Source organism: Lupinus angustifolius, chromosome LG03 (genome assembly GCF_001865875.1).
Source record: "Lupinus angustifolius cultivar Tanjil chromosome LG03, LupAngTanjil_v1.0, whole genome shotgun sequence".
Classification (NCBI taxonomy): Eukaryota; Viridiplantae; Streptophyta; class Magnoliopsida; order Fabales; family Fabaceae; genus Lupinus; species Lupinus angustifolius.
This window is the reverse complement of record NC_032011.1, coordinates 17,575,197-17,591,173: the sequence shown is the minus strand read 5'-3', so window position 1 is coordinate 17,591,173 and position 15,977 is coordinate 17,575,197. Positions and strand designations below refer to the sequence as shown.

General features: G+C 31.3%; 2 protein-coding genes across 2 annotated transcripts in view; one reads left to right on the top strand and one right to left on the bottom strand.

Moving 5' to 3' along the window:
• On the bottom strand, window positions 4,029–5,201 carry LOC109342394. Its single transcript, XM_019580385.1, has 2 exons — window positions 4,671–5,201; window positions 4,029–4,541 (listed from the first exon to the last, which is right to left on the bottom strand). The coding sequence occupies exons 1-2, from the start codon at window positions 5,199–5,201 to the stop codon at window positions 4,029–4,031; spliced, it is 1,044 nt and encodes a 347-aa protein (XP_019435930.1).
• The window catches only part of LOC109343571 (peptidyl-prolyl cis-trans isomerase CYP40-like), an 8,342-nt gene continuing 3,349 nt past the window's right edge, over window positions 10,985–15,977 (top strand). The window contains exons 1-2 of the mRNA XM_019581929.1: window positions 10,985–11,302; window positions 12,706–13,206. Coding sequence (XP_019437474.1) covers window positions 11,132–11,302; window positions 12,706–13,206 — 672 coding nt within the window. The 5' untranslated portion in view covers window positions 10,985–11,131. The remainder of the gene's footprint in view (window positions 11,303–12,705; window positions 13,207–15,977) is intronic.

The following is a 15,977-nucleotide window of genomic DNA, read 5'->3' as shown; positions in this document are numbered from 1 at the left end:
GAACTAACCTTAATGCTTAAGGAGGAATACATGGATTTGCCTTGAAAAAACATAGCATTCATAGCTAAAACCCAATTTAACAAAACACACGAACTTGGTGAAGCTCAAGAGAAACATAGCATTTGTAAGTACATCCCAAATTAACAAAGCAAACCTAATTGGTTAAGCTAAAGAGGACTCATTGTTATCATGATGATTCTTTTTACAAGTATGTAATCCTAACGGTTATTAAAGTCAATAAACCACAAGGAATAACAAACAAAATTCCACTACTTTCATAATGTATTCTGCTCTTGATTTGATCCAAAGTCTCCATATATCCTTGATCAAAAACTCTAACACCTTGTCATGCCAATGTCTGTGCTCCTTCACGTCCTAAATTAAATCGCATTAAGTGAGTACAATGACAAATGATAAAATCAAGAACATATTCACATGAATATATTTTTAACATAACATCAACTTCACTCATAACTCATCATATGTGCTAAAACTACTAATCAACAAAAATGAAAAAAATGAGTTCATGTAATTCAATCACAGTACCTTCTATATGAAGGTGGTAGACACAACATAAAAGATACATCACCTATTGTATGGTCATTCAAGTATTTCATCAAGCACATGGGGAACATATAAAACTTGATAAGTTCATCAAAATGAATATTTAAAAAAGAGAATGACATGTTCCTCAAAAGACAAAGAATAAGAATGACAAATGATGAATTTAGACGAAGAAGAAGGAAAATGAGGAATTCAGTAACAATGAAGCAGTAAAGTAGGAGAACCAATGCTGCAAGAACCTCATTGCCTACCTATATTTTTCATTCAACTTTAAGTTTGTGAAGCGTTAATAAGAAAAGCACTACCAAAAAGTTACCGAGAGATTAATTACCAAAAGATGTAGAGAGTCTCATTTCTTTGTTGTTGTCTATGTTACTTGAGAGAGAGGGGGATGAAGAGACTTCCGCGGCTGGAAAAAAATGTTATCACATCACTTTTAAAAATAAATCTGAACCATTGATTTTTCATAAAATGGAGGGTCATGATGTGGAGTAAGTCTTGTGACTTACTCCTTGAGTAACTTGATATCTCTCCTTTTATTTAAACATCATTACCTTATTTTATTGTTTGCTTAGAAATTTGTATTATTTGGGCTGTCAATAACACAATATAATATCTTTCTTCTTTGCTTTTGGATTTTTTGGCATTCTCATATATAGAGAAGAATAATGTCTTTTATTTTTATTTGATTTATATTTTACTTAAATTATTTATGGTTTCCAAATTTTAGGCATTCCTCATTATGGAGATAAATTTGCAGAAATATAACTAATGAATTTTGATTGCGATAATCAACTGATTTGATTTATTTTTTGTTTAAATTATTTATGATTTCCAAAATTTAAGCAATGCTCATTATGGATATAATTTGGTAGAATTATAACATATGATTCAAAACTCATGAATAAATATAATAATTGGAATTTTTTGTATCAGTTCTAGAAATGATATATAAATTTACAGATCAGTTACAAAATGGAAAGAATCAATTAACAACATAAATCAAGTCCTATCAGAAAGAACAACTAAATTAAGGAATATATAAGGAATCTTCGTAACAATTATGGAATATATAATGTAATTAAGGAGTATATAAAAAATTTATAATTATATTTTACAACTGCAATGTTATAATAGTAACAATAGGAAATATATTTTATTTAAATTCTCATTATGGATACAAATTGGTAGAACTACAATATATGATTCGAAACTCATGAAGAAATAGATTAGTTTGAATTTTTTGTATCAGTTACAAAAATAGAATATAAATTTGCAGACCAGTTACAAAATAGAAAGAATCAATTAACAACATAAACCAAGACCTATCAGAAAAACATCTAAATTATTGAATATAAGGAAGCTTTGTAACAATTATGGAATATATAATGTAATTAAGAAATTCATAATGTTGAGGGTTCAAGCCTCACCCATACAAAATTTAAAATAAAAATAAAAAATGAGTTATAAGGTAATTTGATGGTTAGGATTGGAGTGAAAGAGATTGAGGGTTCGAGTATCGCCAACAAAAAAATACTAACATCCTAACAATTGCCGATAAAAAACAATGATTTTGTTTCTATTTAAAAATTATATTTTTAAATTGTTATGAAACTTTGAAAAAAAATATTTTAAATATAGTAAATGAAATATGTAGTAATTATACATTTAAATAAATCTTAAAACATTCCAATGAATATTACTTAATCATTTTTAAAACTTAAATATCAGAAATCTAATCTTATTATTAATAAAAAGAATGAACTATTATATTAGAATTAGTAAAGAAATTTATTGTTATTTTGTGTGGCTAAAAAATAATGCATAATGAATTTATTTCATAAAAATAACAATGTTTAGCAGTGTTACTAAAAACGTACCAATTTTCAAACCTGTTAGGGTACTGTTATAGTGATACAGTGGTTCAACCAGTGGTTCAGTAATTAAACCATATGCCAGTTAAACCGGACATATCTATTTATATATATACATATCTAAAAAAACCTATAACAACAAAAATTCACTAGGTACTCAAATTTATAATTTATATTCATAATCTAGTCAAAATTCACATAAACAAACAACTTTAAGTCTTTAACAAATTCAAAGTCTAAAGTACAAAACATATATCAATCCAAAAATATCACTTAACAAATACAAAATATAAATAAATGACACAAGTTCACCACTTAGTCTACAAAACATAAATTTGTGTTTTAATATTAACATCAAGGAGTCAAAGTTATCTCATATTGAGGTTCTATTTCTTCATCATTTGAGCCTGAAGCTTGACCCACATTGTCTTCATATAGGTTCACATTCTCCACCGGGTTGAGTTGTGCATCATCATCATCTTCTAAATTTAATTAATCTACAATAATGTCTGTTTTCATATGGTTAGCAATTTAAAACAGTTAGGAAATGATGGAAATCAATGAAAAACATAATCATTAGACAATAAAAAACACCACTTTCATCAAATGATGGTTGGATGAAAATGTTTGCAAGGTCATTTCGTAAAGCTTCAATCTCTTCAACAGTTAGAAATGGTGGTGACTCCTCCAATATAAAATGAGAATGATCCTTAAATGTTTCTAAATTTATTGGGTCATAATTTTGATGTCTCAAGTGACTCCTACATTTATAAATTTTATTATATACAAAAATAAATACATGCTACAAATAAATATGTCATATTTTGAATAAAAGAGTAATACCTTTGTTGTAATCTCAAGTTGTAACAAACAAAAACAAGATCATTAAGTTTTTGATGCTACAACCTATTTCTTTTATTAGAATGGATGTGTTCAAACACACTCCAATTCCTTTCACAACCGGAAGCACTACATGATTGACTTAGAACGCGAACTTCCAACCTTTGCAAATTTGGTGTACGACATCCATATGTTTCCCACCATTGATCTACAACATTGCATGAAATCTAATTCAACATCTTGTTTAATAATAAACGTTTAAGATAATTAATAATAAACATTAAAGACAATTACCAAATATGAAAGACTAATTATACCTGACATCACTTTACTCTGTTCACGTATAGCACCCGCTCTTCCAAAATCTAACTCAGCATCTTTATATATCCTCATCTCACTGGTTAGCTTATCTAGCAAATCAGGATCTCCATGAACATGCTTCTCTAAAACATCCAAAAGGTTGGATATTGTGAAGTTATGTTTTTCAAATTCTTCAACATTGAAGAAACATTGTGGGTTAAGCCAATACCCAACATCATGGAGATCTCTTTTTAATTTCAAATCTCACTGACTATCCATAATTTCCAAATAAGGTTTTATTTTGGTCTTGTTTCTTTGAAACTTCATCTCCATCTCATTTCTAGCTTTAAAGAATGTTTGATAAAGAAAACCCATCGCAGACTTATCCTCACTATCAACAATGTGTAACACACAAACAAGTGGCTCAGTAATTTTAACAATGTCAGCACATTATTTCCAAAAGTTTGAATCCAACACTTGTTCTACACATTTTTTTGCCTTAACATCTTTGGAATAAGCTGAGCTTGTCCATTCTGTAGATGTTACAAGAGCTCTAAGTGCATCCTTTTGGGCCAAGATACTTTGCAATGCAATGAAGTTAGTGGCAAAGCGAGTTGGAGTTGGACGAAGTATTCCTTTCCCATGAGTGAACTGTCTCATTAGATACAATCGGTGGCAATGATTATATAGATACTTAGTAATATTTGAAGCATGTGATACTATGTCAGTTACTTCCGATAATTTTCCAATGTCTTGAAACATCAAGTTAACACAATGAGCCGCACATGGAGACCAAAATATGTGAGGGAACTCTCTCTCCAATAACCTACCAGCAACAACATAGTTATCAGCATTGTCTGTAACAATATAAACAATATTCTTAGGACCGACATACATCACTATCTCCTTAAAAAGCTTGAACAACAAATCTACAGTTTTGGAAGCATGTGAAGCATCAACAGACTTTATGAAGACAGACCATTTAGGACAATACACAAGAAAATTAATAAGAGTTCGTCTGCTTCAATTATTCCAACCATCAACCATAAGAGTGCATCCAATTCACTTCCAAATTGATCGATAATCGTTTACAAGTTTTTTCACATCTTCAACCCACTTGTTAAGAAAATGACCACGAACACGATAATATTTGAGACCTTTATAACCCGGAACCATGCTATAAAGGGCATCAATCATGGGTTGATAATAAGTTGAGTTAGTTGCATTAAACGACACAGAAGCATCAATCATCCATGTAGAGATGGCAATGTCACATTTCTCAATCACTTCTTTACTTTGCATGACACTTTTTAAAGTGGGTTGAGCACCAGGAGTTGTTCTAGGCATAAAGTAATTGCCAATGTGACATTTACCTTTCTGAGATGTAGCTGTATGAGGTGCTTCAATATGTTGAGTGTGAAATAAATCAGTAACTTCATCACAAGGATTACCATCCTCGTATTCCTCTTCTACTTTTCTTTTTTTGCTCTTCATTTCTTCAATTGATTTCTGAATCTGATATTGAATATCTATTGGTACTTTCTTACACTTTTCAACTTTTCCTTTTACTCCAACCAAATGAGCCTTAAACCAAGTGATGCCACCACCTTTAATTTGTTTCATGCAAAAAAGACATAATAGAATCGTTCTTCCATTATCAGCAACAACTTGTTTACAATGCGCCCATGCTGGATCTAATTTCCCCCTATAACTACTTATAGAAGTATTTTCTGTTTATGCTTCTTGTGATGTTGGTAATTCAGGTTCATTAGATGCCATGTATTTCTACAATATGAGCAATTAAAAATAATTCTATTATTGATGGCTATTTTTCAATCACAATCTTACAAGGAATAAAACAATGTTATTTCTATAACATGAACAATTAAGAACAATACTATTTGTACCAAATTTAGAAAGCAAATTGGTAAACTGCAACAAAAACAAAACATAAAATTCAAAATTTTCATAATTCCTAGTAAACTAGAATTAAGGGAATATTAAAGAGTGGGATATGTGGAAAACGATAGAGATAGTAGAGTCACATGTTAGTGTCCAATATTGTGTGAAATGCAATGGGAAAAGCAGTCAAAGCAAAGATATAAGCAAACATGCCACTGTCTATTATTTCTGTCGAGATAATGAATGTTCAGGTGATTTTTTGCACAAACTCATATAAATTTGATCACATTGCCCTTCTTTTACACAAATCTGGTTTTATTCTTATATATTTTTATTGAGGATATGTTCTTTATTTGCATATGATAACAATGAATTAGACTATATAATGAACAATTATTGTCTTTGCCATTCATTATCTCGACAGAAATATTCCTTGAACAAACTGTACATAGAACATCACAACATAGATATGACCCATTAGGTGTGAGAAAAGGCAGTAAAAGTGAGACAAAGATATAACCAAAGAGGGTGGTGTTACCTCAAATTCAAAAGATTGGAAGATGATATGTTGGTGGAAGGGACTGGACAGAGATTGTTGAATGTTATTGAAAAGTGAAGAATGTTGTTAAAAAGTGAATCGAAGAAGATGATGGAAGAGATTGGAAGAGTATGGAAGAGATTGGAGAAGTGGAGAATGATGTTGGTGGAACCGTGGAAGAAGAGATTGGAAGTTGAAAAGGGTAAAGTGGAAACCATCTGCATAAAGCGTATCACACTGTTCTGGCTGTTTTATTTTTAAAAAATATTATATGTGCAAAACGGCTGGTTCAATGAAATTCCCACCGGTTCACCAGTTTTAACGAAATTCGGCCAGTTTGCACCGGTTTACATCAGTTTCGATACTTATCCGATATAATATGCGTGTCGTACCGGTTTGGGGTCCGGTTCGCCGGTTTTCCGGTCGAACCGTCCGGTACGGTACGGTTTTTACAACTATGATATTTAATACTAATTATTTAAATAGATCTTAAAACGTTCTCATTTAATATCATTAAAGTGCGTTAACATCAGGAACCCAATCGTATTATTAATAAAATGAACTATGATATTACAATTAATGAGAAAAATTTGATGATATTTAATTTATTTCATAATATTAATCATTTTTAATACTAATTAAAAATAAAAATTGATAGTTCTCAAATGTTTCTTTTCATATAATTAAGGAATTATTGACATTTATTATGATTATTTGGTTTTTATTTTAAAATTACGTATTAAAGTTGTTATGAAACTTTGAAAGTGTATTTTAAATATAGTAAATGAAAAATGTAGTAATTACACATTTAAATAGATTTTAAAATGTTCTCATTTTATATGTCATCTGTCATTCCTTGCAGAGCATTAAAATTTTGTGGGTAAAAATTGTACGGATGAAAACATATAATCAAGACAATGTTACAATTTGAAAATATTATAATGAACTATTATAATAAATATTATAATTATCATAACTACGTCATTCTCTATCTAATGACATATACATTTGTTAATTTTGATAATAAAATAGATCTTATAGTTCAAAGTACTTATCCAAATTTGCAAGATCACTAAAAAATGAATATTTTTTTATAAACAATGACAATATTTGAATCAACTATTGAAATTATTGATCAAATAAATGAGTATGTTTTGATTTTATTTCCAAGTAAAAATATTTATAATCTAATTCAATTTATTAAGTAATTGATGCAAGTATTTTTAAACTTAATAATATTAGGTGATGAAAAAGAACTCAACAATTCTAATTCTATTGATATTGTAATGCTAATGAGGGTTAAACTTCAACATATTAACTCATCAATTTTTAAATTCATTTATAATTTTTGGTTTTCGAGATCATAAAATTAAGTTCTTCCACACTATGATATTTTATATATTGAAACTTTGTCAAGTTGAACAATGAGGGACGTTGAATTTTGAAGGGTATATCGATTTCAAAATAAGAAAATTTTAAGTTCTTTATTATACTTAGAGGAGACAATCCACATGTAATATGTATATTCTTAACCATGTAGCAAAAAATACTACCTTGTACAAATACACAGATAACTCTATAGTTTTATTGAATAAAAGACACACAAGCTTCTATCAGGACTTAGGAAAGAAAATCACATATTTAAAAGTGAAAAAATATATAGACTAATCTATGGGTTTTATACACTATAATTGTATCATTTATTATTTATATTTAAATATTATTATCTCTTCAAAAAAATTAATCCTAATGGATGATAAATGATGCAATAACTGTATATAAATTTTTATACCAACAATACATAGATATTATTACATTTTATTTAAAATGAAACAGTTTCTTCCTGAGTTCTTACTTATTAAATTATTATGTATAACCTCAATGATACATAGATGAAGTGGATTTGTTGGAAAATTATTATATAAATAATTTTAAGATGTTTTTAACAAACTTATATATGTATTGATTAAAAATAAATGTTTAGATGTAATTTCTTTAAACCTATATCAATGCTAAGTTCAAAATTGAATTAATAAAATACTATTTGTAAATGAGTTTCAAGATAATGTTAGATATATAACAAATTAATATGTAAGTTCTTCAAATAGAATTCAAACAAAGTTTTAAACTTTATAATTTTTATGATGTGCATATATCTTTACTCACTTAATTTAGGGCAATAAATAATATCTAGTCATATGGTTCGACATTGAAACTTGAAAGCAAATCTATCTTATTTGCTAATTTGATGTAATCCTTCATATAGCTTAAAGCCTATAAATTATATTTAATCTAATATAAGGCTATGATGATGTGTACCTATGTTACTGCAATCAGAAATGCTATATTCACATAAATTTAAGCTTAAAAATCCACTTGATCTTAGTAAAGTAAGTATTGGATTGTAAAGAAAACCCATCTATTGTCTTAGAAATATAAAAGCACACAATCTTTTTTAGTTAGTAATATGAGAATTTTTACCCTAATTTTTTTGAGGATATATCACTTACCTTTTGTAATTTTTGTTACTTAAGATTTACACATGTTAAACATTTTTATTTATAAAATTGTAAAGAAATATCACTTAATAAAGTAGCATGGAAGAAAATTAAAGATGGTTATGAAAAAAACTTTTAGGGTGAGTTGTCCATTGTCATTTTGAAAGCAAATCCTATTTGTTTGAGAGTTATGAGGGAAAATGAAGGATAGATCAAATGGTTAGGAAGAGAAAATGAAGGAGAGATCAAATAGTTAGGAAGGAAAGAAAAAATGAAGGAAATTCTTCATCTTGTTTGGAAGTATAAAATTTAGAATAGAGAAGATAAACTGATGATAATGTAAATTTTTTTATTTTTCCTTTAAAAATATAATTAACAATGAGAAATAGACAATAATGTATAATTAATATTATTTTGACATTTTATCTCCAAAAAATCTCAAATTGGGGGAACTTTAAAAATAGATATATGTAGAGTTTTGGAGGGTTTGAGATATCCTCCAAAACTTTCCTCTCTCATTCTTCCAACTCTCAAATAAGGGGAAGACTTTCTAAAGTCATCCCTTTCCCTTCTCCTCCAAAAACTCTTCCTCTCTCCTTCATCCAACTCCCAAATTAGGGAAATACTTTTCAAAACCATCTATTCTCTTCCCTCCCTCTCTGAAACCTCACTTCCAAACAAAGTCTTAGAGTCTATAGCTAAAATTTAGATTTTGAAAGGTGAGTGAGATTACATTCACTAGTTTTTTAGTCTCATATTTTGCCATATGCTATGCAAACCACAGATTATGTACGTATTTAATCCTGAGATTTGAATTTTAATCTTTTGCAAATATTAGAGATTCAAATACACATATTTAACCATTGAAGACTTAGTTGTATATAATCTTTAATTCAAGGGAGTAAAAATCACTTTTCCTTGGAAGATTAGGAGAATGTAGAAATTGACCTTATTCTTATTGATTAGAAAGTAAAGGCTCATTTATATAAAGGAAAAAAAGAAAAAAGAAAGCTTGTAAATCAAATAACTAATATAAACTTTATAAAATAACTATTAATTTCATAACCACCTGACCAACTTCTAAAATATTTTCGATACATTCATCAATATTTTTGGTCACATGTTTCTCATGTGTAAATGGTTTTGAGTTTTGACAAAGTGGTGCGCACGAGATGATGCTCTCTGATCAGAGGTAGGCGATGGTTAAGGTAAGGGACCATGTAGTATAATGAAGGTTGAAGATACAAGTTTATAAAATGTTAGTTGTGAGTAAAGATTTTAAGGTTACAAATACAATTGCCCTTCATTTGTTGAGGGGTCTAAATGAAAAATTTACCAACATTAATGATAAGAATATAAATTTTAAGAATTTAATATGTGTATACTGATAATGTAAGTGTTTTTACATCGTCAGTACATCATCTACCATTTATTTGTTAATTATCATTGACTCTCAAACAAAAGTAATACAAATCAATGATAGATGATGTACCGATAGTGTAAGTTTTTTTACACAATTGGTGGAGATTTTAATCTCAAATTTTAAACATTACACTATAAACCATGCGTGATAAAAAATCTAGTCAGGTAAAATGTACTTTCTTTCTCGTACAATTCTTTATTTCTTGAATGATTAATGAAAATTGAGAAAAAAAAATATACACTGAAAATGTAGTTCTATACAATTTAATTATATAATTTATCATTCATATTTAATTATTATTGACTCTGTTTTAAAAGGGGAAAAAAGTATATACTGACTATGTAAGAATTTTTTATACTATCACTATATCATAGACCATTGATTTTTAATTATTTTTTATTTTATTTATAAAAATAATACAAATGAATGATGCATAATGCACTAAGTGTGTATAAATCTTTATTGCATAAATGTTACATTCTTTTGAAAAAGTGATTCAACTAAGTGGTATATGATATATTGATTATGTATAAATTATTTTGAAAGTGAATATACATAACCCTTAAGAAAATTACCTTAACCTATGGGACAAATGAAAATCTTCTATACCGCTATTTTTTCTATCTCTATATGTGGAGATAATGAAATCATGTTAACTGAAAATAATTATTGTTTTTTAATAGATGATAATTTTTTTTATTGGTATAATTATATTAGTTGTGATAACATTATTAAGTTGATACATAGATATCAAAATAAACTCAACAAAGAATGTCCGCTGAGAAATAACGCATCCCCTCAAATTAAGTCAAGTTTCTACTTTCTATACAGAAAGGGAGAGGCAAAAAGTTTATAACTTTTGAAGCCATTGAAACTGTCACTGTCTGTGACATTAGAGAGAGAGAGAGGGTAACTAACTGTGTCCTAATCCTAATTCCTGAATGCTATGCTGTAACTTCTATTCCTAACCATGTGTCTGTTTTATTATTATTATTTACTATTGTTTGGTTCAATTAATGTAACCAGTTTTTGTTTTTTTATAAATACTTTTATTCTCTTTTCACACTCTGGTGTGTACCACTATTTGTATTCAACTTTAAGAGGAGAAGAAGAAGATTCTAGACACACTCGTATTCTACCCCAAAAAACTAGCTGAATCAGTGAATCACTTCACAAAGAGATTGATTAAGATATGGGGAGAACAAGGTGCTTCTTGGATATTAGCATAGGGGAAGAGTTAGAAGGAAGGATAGTGGTGGAGCTGTTCAATGATGTTGTACCTAAAACTGCTGAGAATTTCAGGGTACTCTGCACTGGAGAGAAAGGGATTGGTTCAAATACTGGGGTGCCCCTTTATTTCAAGGTACCCTCTTTGAATACTTTTCACCTTTCACTTTTTTAGCATACCCATTTTCTATGTCTATTCAATTCTCCTTTCTATTCCATGAAAAAAATCAATTTTTTTCATTTGTTTGTTCTACCATATATCTGCCCAATTCATGATTTCTTGGTTTGTTTCAATTTCAATGAGAGGGTGTTATTTTTATTTATATTTTTGCATATGCATATTCAAAATTTGATTTTTGGACTTGGAGTATAGTCCATTTATGTGTCTTATAGGACTTTGATTATGTTGGCTCATTAGTTTTGAGAATTTTAGCATATGGACTTTTGCTGTAATCCGAAGGTTGAACTTGAACATGGACTTGGAGGTGTTTTTTCCCTCTCTTGGATGATGAGACCTGGAAAGACCGTTATACTTTTGATTATAGATACTTCTAATCATTCACTCTTTGTTGCCATATTCTTGGGAAACGATTCTTCAACTTGCATCAAAGTTAAGGGCATTAATGTTTCTTCTTTGGAGGGATTTATTCCATATATTTATTTCTATTTGATAATATTCCTGAACTTATGTATATACTGAACCAAATCTGCTAATATCTCAGATATATTCCTATTTTCTGATGTTCTGGTTTTTTCATTTTAAAATGATTTAATTAATTGCCTGAGAATACAGTACCAGCAATTTAGAATGCAGCAAAGGAAAAACGTTTATAACATATCAGAAGAAGGGGATATTATGCAATAGTTTAAAAACTTTAGTTAATTCATGGCATACTATAAGGTGATATGAGTCTGCAACCTGAATCCTAACAAATGCTTAAATTGGTTGAAACTTATTATTCTTCTTGCATCCATTCTTAGTTCATTGCATCAAGAGTTGCATGTAACAAATGCTTAAATTGGACTGAACATTACTCAAGGTCTGAGAATCTATTGGCTATGCACTGAAGAAGGATTAGAGAGTGAGTTTCAGCGAAAAGATAAGGTTGCTGCTTAGTGACTAAGAGGTGACGGATTTAAATCCTGGAAAATAACATATCCGCTTGCAGGGATAAGGTTGTGTACATTGGGAAGCCCTTTTATTCTGACTATTACTATCATTGATGAAAAGTAGTTCTAATCTCTTTACCTGTTTTTGTGTGTCTTTATGAGGGATATGAAAAGGGAAGCATAAGATCTAAATCGTGCTTATAATAAAACTACAGGAAAAAAGTAGTTCTTTTATTATTGTTGATCTCCTTGTTTGATTACTTGCACCATAGAGACTAAGACTGTTCATGGCATAAATACGAATTTATGTTTCCTTCTTAATATTGGTTTTTGTTTAATTCTTTCTTAAGATGCTAACTCCAAAAAAAATAGATGATATTAATTTAAAGCTCAACTATTGAATCAAACTATGTTCTGTTATATTTTCAGGGATCTTGCTTTCATCGTGTTATAAAAGGATTTATGATCCAAGGAGGTGATATATCTGCTGGAGATGGCACCGGAGGTGAATCTATACATGGACTGAAGTTTGAAGATGAGAATTTTGAGTTGAAGCATGAAAGGAAAGGAATGTTATCAATGGCGAACTCTGGTCCTAATACAAATGGGTCTCAGTTTTTTATCACCACTACCCGAACTTCTCATCTAGATGGTAAGCATGTCGTATTTGGGAAAGTAGTTAAAGGAATGGGAGTGGTCCGTTCCATTGAGCACGTCACAACAGGAGATGATGATCGCCCCACTCTCGATGTTAAAATCGTGGATTGTGGAGAAATTCCTGAAGGAGAAGATGATGGAATATCTAACTTCTTCAAAGATGGTGATACTTATCCTGATTGGCCAGCAGACCTTGATGAGAGCCCTAATGAACTTGACTGGTGGGTGAATACTGTTGACTCCATTAAAGCATTTGGCAATGAGTATTTTAAGGTATTGGTGTCTTCCAACATCATTATTTTGGTTTATGTATTTTATAATTGTGAATAATATTGACCCATTTAAGAGTATGAGTGAAATATTTGTGTAATTCTTAGTAGCAGAATATTAGAGAATAACAATTAGTTATTCTTATGCTGAGTAAGTTAGGTTATGCTGAGTAAATTGGCTCATTTGTCACATGCACAATAAGCCAATTTAGCACATGCCTAATTAGTTGTTAGGTTGTTATTTCAGTAACTAACTTATGTTAGTTACTGATTTCTCTTCTTTCTGTTTGCTATCTCTTTATTTAAAGAGATAAGCCTTCTCTTTGTAATTCAAGTTAAGTATGCAATAAATAAAAGTCTTCAAATATATTCTTCTTTTTATCTTTTTACATGGTATCAATCGCCCTTATGGCCACTGCCACTGATCCTTCATCTCCACCACCTTCCCACTCCTCTGCTCCTCCAATTTGAGCAGATTCTCCATCTCTCTCTCTTCCTATTCCTTCTACCAAACTTAGTGAGAAAAACTATCTCACTTGGAGCCAATTCATGGTCTCTGTCCTCAAATCAAACAGGGCCATCAGATTTATTCATCCTACTGATATTCCACCTAAGTTCTTATCTGAATTTGACTGCAACCATCATCAAATCAATCCCTCATATCTCAGTTGGGAAGAACAAGATCAAACTGTGTTTGCTTGGATCCTCAACTCCATCTCTGACTCTCTTCACACCAGAGTTATTGGCTGCACACATCCTCTCAACTATGGGATGAACTTCACTCATTCTGCAATGCCCACACAAAGGCTAGAAGCAGGCAACTTAGGGCTCAATTACGCACCATCATTCAGGGCAACAACACTATCTCAGAATACTTCTCAAAAATTAAGTGCATCACTGACTCCCTAGCATCTATTAGAACACCTATCTCAATTGCTGAACACGTAGACTATGTTCTTGATGGATTAGGTGAGGAATTTCAAACTGTCATCACTGCCATTGAAAGCCAAATCAACCCACCTTCCATCAATGACCTTGAGCAATTTCTCTTGACCTTTGAGTCAAGACTCATCAAGAATAAGCATAAAACAGTCTCTGATGCTCTTTCTGCCAACATTGCTACTGTCCCCACTGCTCATCAATCCTCTGAATCTGGACCCATCCCTACACACTTCCATCCCAACTTTCCACCTACAACATCTCCTCCTAAGCACAAATTTGACTCTAACCCTAATTCTTTCACCAATGGGTCAAGAGGAGGTAGGTTTAACAGAAGAAATACAAGATTTGGTAGAGGAACAAGACCCCCAAATGGGTTTGGTAGCAGCTTTTTCTGTACACACTACAATAGACCTGGTCATGACATAGCTTGGTGCTACTTTGCCCCATACAATATCCCCAACCCTTACCCTGCCTATCCCTATCCTTACCCTACATCTCACTACCCCAACACACAAAATCCCTTATCCAGAGGACCAAGACCTGACTCTTTCAAACCTACCACTACTTACACTGGCCAAAACTATTCTCCTAACCCTGCACCATATTACCCCTACTACCAATCACCTATGCCTAGTCCTAAACCCCCTGTGCCTCCTTATACATTCCCTAGTCCTCAACATCCTCACATATCAACCTACCCACCATATGCCATTAATGTCAGCATAGGTGACTCAAACAACAAGCACTCATTATGGTTCCCAGATTCAGGTGCCACCAACCACATCACAGCAGATCCTACTCTGGTTCACCAAACAGCAGAACAATTTGATCTTGAACACCTCTACATGGGTAATGGCACAAAAGAACCTATTTCTTGCAGTGGCACAACCACTTTCACCTCTCCTTTACACCCTCACTTGTCTTTATCTTTACATAATCTTCTTCTTGTGCCTACTATTACCAAGAACCTAATCAGTGTTTCCCAATTTGCTAAAGATAATAACTGTTATAATGACTGTTTTGTCAAATCACAGGGTTCTAACACCATTCTTCTCAAAGGATCCCTTACCTCTAAGGGTCTATATGCCTTCTAGAGCCTATTTCCAAAAAAATCAGCCTGTTGTGCCTCAACTCCTACTCCAACTGGACAGTTCAAGTCCCCTGTATTAGATAGTCCTACTTCTAGGCATTTTCTACTGAATTCTTGTGGCACTGTCGTTTAGGGCATGCTCACACCTCTGTTGTAAACACTGTCCTCTCTACTTGTAATATTTCTCGTTCAAATAAAACAATTCCAACTTTTTGCAATGCATGTTGTTATGGCAAGTCCCATAGACTTCACTCTCCTAACTCCATCCCCTCTTATTCTAATGTCTTTGACTTACTTTATCTAGACCTATGGGGGCCCTCACCAGTTATCTCTGAATCTGGTTTTAAATACTATCTCTCTGTTGTGGATGCTAAAACCAAATATACTTGGATATTTTTACTTACACAAAAATCTGAAACCCTTAACATCTTCACAAAATTTACCAAACTGATTCTCACTCAGTTTAACAAAACCATCAAGGCTGTTCAAACTGATGGAGGGGGAGAGTTCAGACCTTTTACTAACTACCTCTCCAATCAAGGCATCCTCCACAGATTGTCATGCCCCCACACTCATCATCAACAAGGCACAATGGAAAGGAAACACAGACATATAGTTGAAACAAGGCTCACTTTATTAGCTCATGCTGGTCTACCTCAATCATTCTGGGAATATGCTTTCACTACAGCTATGTACCTTATCAACAGACTGCCCTCTGCCACCCTCAACAACAAATCCCCTCA

Excerpts from the sequence above, each read along its gene's own strand:
- LOC109342394 (XM_019580385.1), bottom strand. The coding sequence starts at position 5,201 with ATGAAACAAATTAAAGGTGGTGGCATCACTTGGTTTAAGGCTCATTTG. Across the intron at positions 4,542-4,670 it reads TTGAAGATGTGAAAAAACTT|TCTGTTGATGCTTCACATGC; the intron begins GTAAACGATTAT and ends GTCTTCATAAAG.